The sequence below is a fragment of the Balearica regulorum genome, chromosome 3 (genome assembly GCF_011004875.1).
Source record: "Balearica regulorum gibbericeps isolate bBalReg1 chromosome 3, bBalReg1.pri, whole genome shotgun sequence".
Classification (NCBI taxonomy): Eukaryota; Metazoa; Chordata; class Aves; order Gruiformes; family Gruidae; genus Balearica; species Balearica regulorum.
In genome coordinates, this window is record NC_046186.1 from 28330646 (window position 1) to 28340712 (window position 10067).

Below are 10067 nucleotides of genomic sequence, written 5' to 3' on the forward strand. Positions count from 1 at the left end.
GTCTGCAATTATGGAAGAGATGTTGCAATATGATAGTTTGACAATAACTGTCACAATTATATTACCAAAATAGAGATTCAACTTATTCTTGAAGTTAGGAGTATTGAAATTACATTTTAAGGATCAGGCGGATCTTCCTGTGGTTTTGTCTTGGATTTAATGTAGCCAGGGTATTTTTAAAGAACTACAGTATGTCTAAATGTTGTCAGTTATTAGTAGGATACACAGATGTGAAAGATGTCTTGTGCTGCAAAGTTCCATGAGGTATTATACAAGACTTGTGAAATACCTTGTCATGGTAAGTATAAACAAGATGTACTTGTGCTACTTCTGAAACCGTTACGTTTTTCTCCCTATGTATAGATCCTGGAATTGGTGAAGGGCATGCATTACCAGCTGGCCTGTCAGAAGTACTTTGAGCTGACGCATGATGTAAGTAGCTGCTAATTTTTGTTGTACTATAATCGCTGTCTTTATCTTGAGGAAGCCTTGCAAATCATGCATGAAGTCCAGAGACTATTTGCAGTTTTCACATCCATCATTAGCTGTATTGCCTTGTTAGTTTTAATTTCAATAATTTCAAACACTCTTTTGTAATATTCTGCGTTTATCTATTGATGTTATTAATACCCTGAACATTACAAGATGTAGTAAAAGGTTATGCTTTCTTCCTGAAAACATCAATATTGTTGAATTTTGTCTATTTCAAACCGTTTAACTTTTTCAGTATCCTGGTTTTAAACAAGTTTGTGGTTTTTAATCTGGTATGCAGGTTTGATATTTTGAGATATACCTCAAAAAATAAACAAAAAGGATCTAAAAAGTGTCATTAAAACTCTAATCTCCCAGCACCTACATAGTTAATATTGTTAATTTTCACTTTTTTTTCCCACTTCTTTAGTCATGTGTTACTAGTTTTTAAATAAAGACGAACATTCTCAGAGCTTTCCCATTTGCGTAGTCATAGGTAAAGAAAAATATTAAATTAAATCCTTCACAAAATTGTTATTAGCAAATGGCTACAGTCCATCTCTATGTAATTTCTTGATTCAAAGAACCAGCTTTTGCATTGGTTCAAGATTCCTTGTCATCAAGAAAAAACAATGGAGCACAGCCCTTCTTATATCTTTGTTCTCTCCACAACTCAAAAAATGGAAACATCCCTTTCAAACAGACTATGGAACAGCCTTGCTAAAGATACGGATGAAGATGCGATGACCCACCCAGAGATATCTACCATTGACTTTTTTGTTCTTGCTCGCTTTCACATTTGATTTAAATTGAACTGTTTGTCTCCCCCATATTCCAGCAATCATATGTGTGAATGTATAGCAAAGATATACTCTGAACCCATATCCAGTGTTGTTTTGGCAGCTGTAATTTGAGAGGAACACTTTGTCTTGCAGTCTTAGAAAATGATAAAATATGTCTAATATTCTGGAAGGAAATTCAAAATTATGTATAATTTGAAAATTAGATACTACTTGCCATGTGTAAGGCTAAGTCAGTAGAAATAATATTTTTCCAAGATGACTATAGACTCCAAGGTCAATGTTCACCAAAGGGTAAATCAGCACAGTGCTGAAGTTCTGTTGCATTTTAGGAAAGCTATATCTCCATTCTCCTATGGCAAATTCCAGAAAAGCATTCTTTTTTTCAGTCTTGTGGTAATATAAATATCTGTCTGTGCTGCTTGCAGTAAGAGTCATCTTTCTGCTTTGCTGTTGATAAGTCTTTTAACTTCAGTGAGAGAAAGCAGAAGGCCAGTATGTGCAAAACGTGTCGAATCCAAAAAAAGTCTTGTGTTAGTATCGCTTACTAGATGGAATAAACAGTTCTGTCCAAAGTGACAGGCCTTTTCACTTGGATCAATACATGTTATAAGCTTAAATTTTTGACTGCTCAGAAAATACATTTTTCTTTGGGCATAGTGAATTCCAGATGGATTTACAGGTGTAAATGGATAAAGCTGTTAGAGAAATCTAGTGTCTCTATTTCTGGTAGTAAATTTCAGGTAACTTACAGCTAAGTTAACAATGCAGCTTTTAAAATTGATGTGTTTTGATCTGTATTGCCTAAAAGCATTGTAAAACTTAGAAAAATTAACATGAGCAGTCTCACATAAAAAAAGCCAGGAAATCTGTGTATGTTTCACCTCCTTTTTTGTGGTCAAATTTCTTGTGTATTTCCACCCAGAGCAGACTATTTTTATTCAGAGAACCTTGTTGAAAATTACGCAGAACAGAATTGTTTATGTATCACTAGATCATAAATGAAGGTGATGATGATGAACAAAAGTTCCCCTTTCTCTCTTCGGGCTTTCAAAAAAAGGTGATAAAATGAACAGGCAGATTTATTTTTTTTTTAATTAAAATAGGGTACATTGGGTCATACTACAGTTTTAACTAACAACCTGTAAAGAGCTTTTAGCCAGATACTGTCAAATCACCTCTGAAAACATGGTTGTAGGTTCCATTCACTCAATGAGCTTCTTCTGTAGCTTATTCCAATTTGTTGGCGAAAGAAGAGTTTAGAACAAAATTAAGAGTTAAAAAGTCTTAAAAAGTTAAATTGGTCTGAAGAAAATGAGATTTTAAGGTTAAAAAAATAGAACTAATTAAAAGCTTCTTCTGGGAAAGCCAGCTTTTCACTGTATCACTTCTTTTTAAGCCTTTTTGGTGTAAAGAAGTAGTTTAGTTCCCACATAATGGAGATTGGAGCATGGGTGAAAGCTGGCTGGATGAAACTCATCCAGATAAGACTGAAATGAAATTTAGTGGTGGCTTCAGGTTTCTTTTCTTTTGAGTGCCAAATTAGCATGCTAGGCCTGTCACTTATTTTTAAGATTTTTCAAGCAAGGTCACTTACTAGAGTTGCTATTGTCTTTTTCATGTCTGAATTAGATTTCGTTATACATGTTGCCGTTTTCTGATGGGGCTAAGCCAGGTGATGGGAATGCATTGAATCAGGGAGCCATTTAAAATGCACATTGATTATTTGCTTTATGATTTTTCACAAGTGGCTGAAACTTAAACTGATGGGTTTTGGCATATTAAATCAGCCACAGTGTATGTCCTCATAAGACGCTATGTGTGTGCAAAGTTGCTTGGAATGCTTGAATTGCCCCCACTCTTCTGGGAAAAAGGGAAGATAGTGCAGAAAATTGCTAGTATATGGCTCTTAGTCTTCCTTGGTTTCTGGTATCCCAGGTTTGGGAAGTTTTCCAACATTTTTAAGAGCAGTATTTTTCTTAAAATGTTCTTGGTATTCACATGAACTGGCAGGCAGATAAAGGTGCAGATTGCCTGAATGGGAGGTAGAAGCACCTTTTAAAGTAAGCATTTCCAACTTCTGAGCCCCTGAAAAGAGATACAGAGGTTATAACTGAGACTTAAGGGTATGTCAGAATAGCTTACTTCTAAAACTGAAAGTTTGTTGATTTGAAATATTTGATGAGCATTAATTAAATGTTATTTATCAAATAATTACAGAGCTGAAGGAATGCACCTGCTAAGTAGAAAGGAGCAATAAAAATATGCTGCACCTTATGCTAGTTTTCTGTATTCTTTTCCACTGAAGACTAAATGTTCTTTGGTGTTGGTTGTGCATCTAGTTTCAGATGCTAATGTTGGCACTGTTGGAGCAGAGATAAGCTTGATCTGTTGGGCTTCTGTCTTAGCATGCTGCCTTGTAAATACTGCATTTGTGGCTACTGGAGAAAACAGAGAAAGAAGTGAATCTACCCATTTCCATTCACAGTTTCACACTGGTACTTATGATCTAGATTTATATTGTGAAGTTGTTACAACTTGTAGTAGTATTCTCTACTGCCATTTGAACTCTAGAGTTGTCTCAGTCCCTCTTTTGGGTAGGGAAATGCTGTTTTAAGGTGTAGGTTCAGTTGTACTACATCTGGAAAGGTATGACATTTTATATGTTTTGAGGTGTTATTTTTCTTTACTACAGCAAAGACAGTGTGAAATACTGTTTGAATATGCCAAAGCAGTTGTTTTATTTCGAACATAAAGGAACAAATTTTGTGATGAAAGTAAATCTGTGTCATGCTAATATTTACCGGGATAGTATTTACAAACAGATGCTTTTTTCTTCAACAAAATTGGAACTTATTAAATTGCTAATTAATTTGTTCTTGAATGTGAAAAAATAATATTTTTTTAAATAAATATAATAACTCAGTGTTCCTTTCCTTTTATGTGCAGGTTGATGACATTGGATTTTCTCTGAATCATCCTAATCAGTATTTTACAGAGAGTCAAAGGCTCTTAAGTGGTGGTAGAGAACTGAAGAAGGAACTAAATAATTCAGGAAACTCTCAACAAAAAAGTAATAGTCAGGAAAGCATGAATTCAAATTCAACTCCCACCTCTTCAAGTACAACAGCTGATGCAGAACTGGAGGGACTGGAGGCATACTTCACTGAAGACTAAGCAGTGTGTTATTTGTTTTTTTGTTTTGTTTGTTTGGGGTTTTTTCTTTCTTTCTTTCTTTCATTCTTTCCCTTCTTTAGCTGGATTTGTCCTTATGCTAAGGAATATGCACTTCACTACCTGGAAGACCCAGACATCTAGTGCTTTGAATAGCCTGAAGAAAAGAAAGATAGGTATTGAAGCTGTAATTACATCCAGTACTTATTTTTGCTGCTTCAGGATACTGTTTCTTATGGCATGTTGAAGGATGGGAAATGAAAAGTTCCTTCCCAATTATTAGGTAATTTTTGCCTGACTTGCCTCTTTTGTTTTTCTTCAAATTGTTTAAATATTTTTATCCCATTTTGTGGTCACTTTTATATGTTTCTTCTTAATAAATAAATTGCAGAGCCAAAATTTGTGGTGTTTTCTTTTTAGCTGTATTTGGATGGTAATTAAGTAGGAGTTCTTACGATCAAAATTACCCTCTGGAGGAGTGAGTCTGTCTGTCTCTTTTCTATATGAGGAGCTTAGGGAAATCAGTTTCCTAAATTGCATGCCTTGAACTAAATTTAGAGAGCCGGTTTTGGTGCTTGAATTAGAACATTATCAGAGTTTAGACACCAGTATGTAAGAAGGTAATCCACATAGCTGATGCTCTACCAACTGACTCATCTTGAAGAAGCTAAAAACTTATTAGCGTATATTCCTTTAAAAGTTTCCATAATGTCTGAGCGTGGCTGGAGCCTCCTGTGTCCTGCTAAGCTAAACAGCTGTCTGAATGCAGCTTTGGGTCACCTAAATTCCACCCATTCCCCCAAAGCCGAGGTCACCAAACACACGAACGGCATTAAATCGAGCAGCAGCCACTGTGCGGTGGGTGGAATCTCTGAGTAGAGCTGGTATTTTGTATCAGGCTGTTAGAGTATTCTCCTGGGGATTTGAAAGGCGTGAATTTTATTTTATCTGATGCCTAAGGAGTTTCAGGACAACATTACACCCTCCCTAGAGAGTGACCTAGCTACTGGTATAGCCCTGTAACCACATAAACACAGTATTGCCATTGCTAGTAACTTGCAGTAACTCTGCCAAGGCCTTAGTATGAAGACTCACTGAGCTTGATTATTCTGGGCTTATCTTGCCTTACCTAAAGCTTTGTTTTAGCCATAATGGCAACTGTCAAATGAGAGCTTAGCTTTGGACAATTGTGTGGTGTACTGCCTATGTTTATGATGATTTTGATATATTTCTGTAGCTAATGGCTAGCAAGTAATAAGTAGTTATTTTTTGTAGAATGAATTGATCTATGATCTTAGGTGCCAGAGACCCCACGGGTATAAACAAGTCATCCATGGCCAAGTGCTGTTCCTTAAAGAAATGCAACCTAAAGAGTTGTACAAAATGAGTTTTTTAGGGAAAAGAGAAGAAAGAACAAATATGCAATGTGAGTAAACCACACTGTATATGTAATTATTTGGCTGTAATGTGGAATTGCCAGACCAATGAAGAAAGAACAGCAAGTAAAACATTTTTGGAAATGTGTAGTATTACACCAGGTGGACTCTAGGGAGAAGAAAGAACGATGCCCACCATCAGCATCCTACTCCTGATGAACAACGTAGGACTCCTGACGGCGTGCTGTTGATCCCAGGACCCCAAGGTGCAGCGGAAACATGTGTGCAACACTACAGAAAGAGATAGATAGATACAAATGTGTGAGTATATAATGTTTGCTAGTTGTGTTATGTTAGAGGTTTTATTTTCTCTACAATAATTGACTGATTTAGACTATTAATATTGCGACTGGACTAAAGACTATTTGATTATTGTTAAGATTTTGGGCCAATTGTAAACCTTTGGCTTCTCATATGTAGAGTGTTCCTTTAAGGGCATGTAACTTGCACAGGGCTAGTGCAACGCCAGGCTTTAAAAACCATGTCATTTGTTGTTAGAAGATGATCTGCCAGGATTCACTGTCCCTTTTCTCTTCCTTGAATTATTCCTTAATTTATTTAGGACTGTTTTGTGTAAACTACCAAACCTCTTTCTCTTTGGATATCGTATATCCGAAGGAGTTGTAGAAATCCACCCTGGGCAAAGGCTCTGCGCCTGGATCCTGGAGGGTGGTTGTTCAGGGCCCAAGAAACAAGGAATTACAACTGTGGGCTTGGTTTCTCCTGTTGGTAAAGCTCCTGGCAGCACCCTCCCTGATGTGTGGAAGTCCAGTGGTTGTATTAGATGGTTAAGAAACTTGACCTTAGGGTTTTGAAGTGTCCTTTCAAGTGCTAACTGAACTCTAATTTTATGTTACTGAATACCGGAGTTTGAGGTGCCTTAGTGGACATGGTGGATCCTTTTAATAGAAGTGAAACTGTTTCAGACCTGCAGTGAGATTGATGTTCCTTAGTGAAACAACTGGGAGAGGAATGAGGTGGTCGAAACACTGAATGTAGGTGGTGTTTCCCATCCAAGGGAAACTGCTATTTCTGATTCAGTAGAAACGTTTCTTTTATACCCGAACCCTACTCATGTAGACATTGTCACTTGCGTGTGAATAAAACTGCTAGCGCTTCATTGCTGAGCTTTCCAGGTACTTTGAAATCTGTTATGTTGGGAATGGGTGGCTTGTTCACGTATTCTACCTTGCATTGCTACATTAGCAGAATAAAGTTATTTTTACGAAGTCAAGCATAAAATTTACAAATAAGTTCTATTACAAGGAAGGGAATATAACATCACAAATCCTCTGAGTGAAAAATCTTCATCTGAAATGCAACAAACATAACAGTATGTGACACAGCCTTTGTCCTTCATTGCTTTACTTCATTATTGTGAGTTTACCTCTCTTGATTAATAGTACTACAAATTGCTTTAAACTGTATTTTCTTCCCTGTTTATTACCTGTCAGGTGGACTATAATAAAATATATAGCAGAAAAACGTACAAATTATAGCATACAGTTGCAAGTAACTAGCAAAGGATTTAAATTAATGCTTTTGTTGCTGTTGGAAGAAAAATAGCAATTTATTTTCATATTTCACACATTTTGACCATTTTGCTTTTTCTTTGAAAGCATAATATTTTGAATTTGATAATACAGAAAAACCCAAAATTAGAATCCTCCTTTTGAGCATTTGGACACCAAGGAATTGTTCCTCTTCTAGAGCTTTAAACATTTACTGCTTTGTAATTTCAATACAAATCACTTGTTCCTTGATTATAGAGCTGTTAGTGATTTTGCCTTTCCAATCTCAAAGAATATGTAAATCATTCATTTGAAAACATTTCCTGTGTTGTAGTAGTGCTATTAAAAAAAACAAAACATATTTAGTCAGAAGATAAGGATTCTGAAAAATGAGTGACCTTGATATGATTGTGCAGTAGTCAGAAATAACAACGAAACCAAACAAAAACCAAATCCCAAACCCTACTCTCACAAGTTGAAAATAAAATGTGTTTCTACAGTAAAGCATTGCAGTTGGGTCTGTTTGCAAGCATCAGCTGTCCTTCCAAATGGTTCTTTCTAGTAAACTTTTGTTATATTTTGCAACTTGAAAAAAAAAACAAAAAAAACAACAAGAGACATACAAACATCTGAAGTTTGAAACTATTCTGGTCCAAGACACCTGTGTGTTCTGGATCATTAAATGAAATATTAAGATAATATGTGGTTGCATTTCTGACAGGATGCACACAACTGCACCTGTTGCCAACCTGCACCATAGCCCTGCACAGCCATGGCGTTCATGTAGGAAGTACTCTTCTTTGCAACATCTGATCTTAAATGTACCACAGTTAAATTTAGAGGAGGATGTCTCAGAAGGAACGCCAATCCATAGCTTGTAATCTTTTGAAGTGCTAGCATCAAGGACAATAAAACAGTCTCTGACCTCAGAGCCTTTCAGGATCTAATGAAGAAGAGAACTTTACTATTGGGTCTTCCGTGGGAGGAAGGGTGAAGAGCTCACAAGTTGTGTGTGACTTTCAAAGTGCTCTGCTGCAATGTGGAGTGCAGCCAGTACCATGGCACGACGGGAGCGGATCTGTGGAGCTGAACAGTTGGTGCTGAGCATGTGGCGTTCCTTCTGTGCGTGCTTTGGGAGTTTTACTTTGGACTAATTTTACAATATGGCCGGAGCGGTTGTTAGGAGATAATGTTGCAGAGCGTGCCTTTTGGGTGAATTTCCTCAAAAAGGAATCCAGTTTGCATGCTTGCAGCCCTGCTTCCCCCCGGAGCAAGTGGGGATGACAGGTTCCCTTGAAGACGGTGAATCAGTCTCAAGCCCATGTAATTGAAAGACAGATGGCAGCAAGAATACATTTAGAGGATGAGATGGGGGGATGTCTTTGCGATGCAGGTACTCACTCTGTGGTGCTGTTATTTTCACATGGTTGTGAAATGTGAAATTTCTTGTGGTTTCTACTATCAAAATACTTATGGAAGTTTAATATGTCAAAGATTGTACAATTTGAAAGACCTATTTTTCCCACAAATCTGATAATATACAAAATGTAATAAAAGGATTCCAGAAACCCCGGGTTAGCTCCCTGGGATATCCCCCCCCCCCCCCCCCACTATAACTAGGGAAGGAAAACACTTAAAACCTTGCACCTATGGCAAGAATTTTTTAGTTTTACTTAGACATGTTGGCCTGTCAAGGACATTTATGTTACCTGGGTTGCTATCACCTTCTGGTTTCCCAGCCCAGCTTTGTTGCAAGGATGTAAAGCTTAAAGAATTCATTTACGCTTTTTGTTTCTTCCTTACGTGTACTTAAGCAATTAGGGCAGGGCTGACAGAATCCAGAGCTTTTGGGCAAGCTTATCCCAATATAATTACTGATGCTTTCCTTGTTTTCCCAAGTGCGTATCAGAAATATCTAATGAATTACAGCTGGACAGATGTAATCAAGGTCTCGATATGCGTGGGTAGATTTCACATCATGATACCTAAGTTTTTTATTTTATTTTTTTAAAGCATATATTGTTGTGGCTTAGCCCCAGCTGAGCACCACGCAGCCGCTCGCTCACCCCTCGCCTGGTGGGATGGGGAGGAGAATGGGAAGACAACGGCAAAGCCTCGTGGGTTGGGGTAAGGACAGGTTGCTGGGATGGCAAAGGGAGAGGGAAATAACAACAGTGCTTAACAGAATATATAAAACTGGTGATACAGTGCAGTTTCTCACCCAACGACCATACAACTCAGACCCGTCCTGGAGCCTCACCGCCCCTCCCTGACTAGCCCCCCTTATATATTGAGCATGATGTCACATAGTATGGAATAGTCCCTTTGGCTAGTTTGGGTCACCTGTCCTGGCTGTGTCCCCTCCCAGCTTCTGGTGAAAATTAACTCCATCCTAGCCAAACCCAGGACAAGCATATTCTAAAACCTGCATCTACTTCAAGTCTTTTAAAAACCCACAAAATAATCACTTTGTCCTTTTAGGTCATTCTATCGGTGTTTTTCTTGTGTGTTTTCTCTCTTTACTACACTGTAGGTCTGCTGAATAACTTAACTATCTTCTGCTGTTCAGTCTCTATTTTACCATCCTGTGTATTCCTCCTTATCTACTACATAATAGATTTTACTGATGATGGTTTTTAGAACTTATATGAAGTCCACTACTTTGTTCGCATCAG

The 10067-nt window shown here is 37.4% G+C and overlaps 1 protein-coding gene across 1 annotated transcript in view; it reads left to right on the top strand.

The window, feature by feature from the left end:
* Positions 1-4844, top strand: part of PRIM2 (DNA primase subunit 2) — a 119731-nt gene extending 114887 nt beyond the window's left edge. The window contains exons 12-13 of the mRNA XM_075747397.1: positions 364-432; positions 4221-4844. Coding sequence (XP_075603512.1) covers positions 364-432; positions 4221-4448 — 297 coding nt within the window. The 3' untranslated portion in view covers positions 4449-4844. The remainder of the gene's footprint in view (positions 1-363; positions 433-4220) is intronic.
* The last annotated feature ends 5223 nt before the right edge of the window (positions 4845-10067 follow it).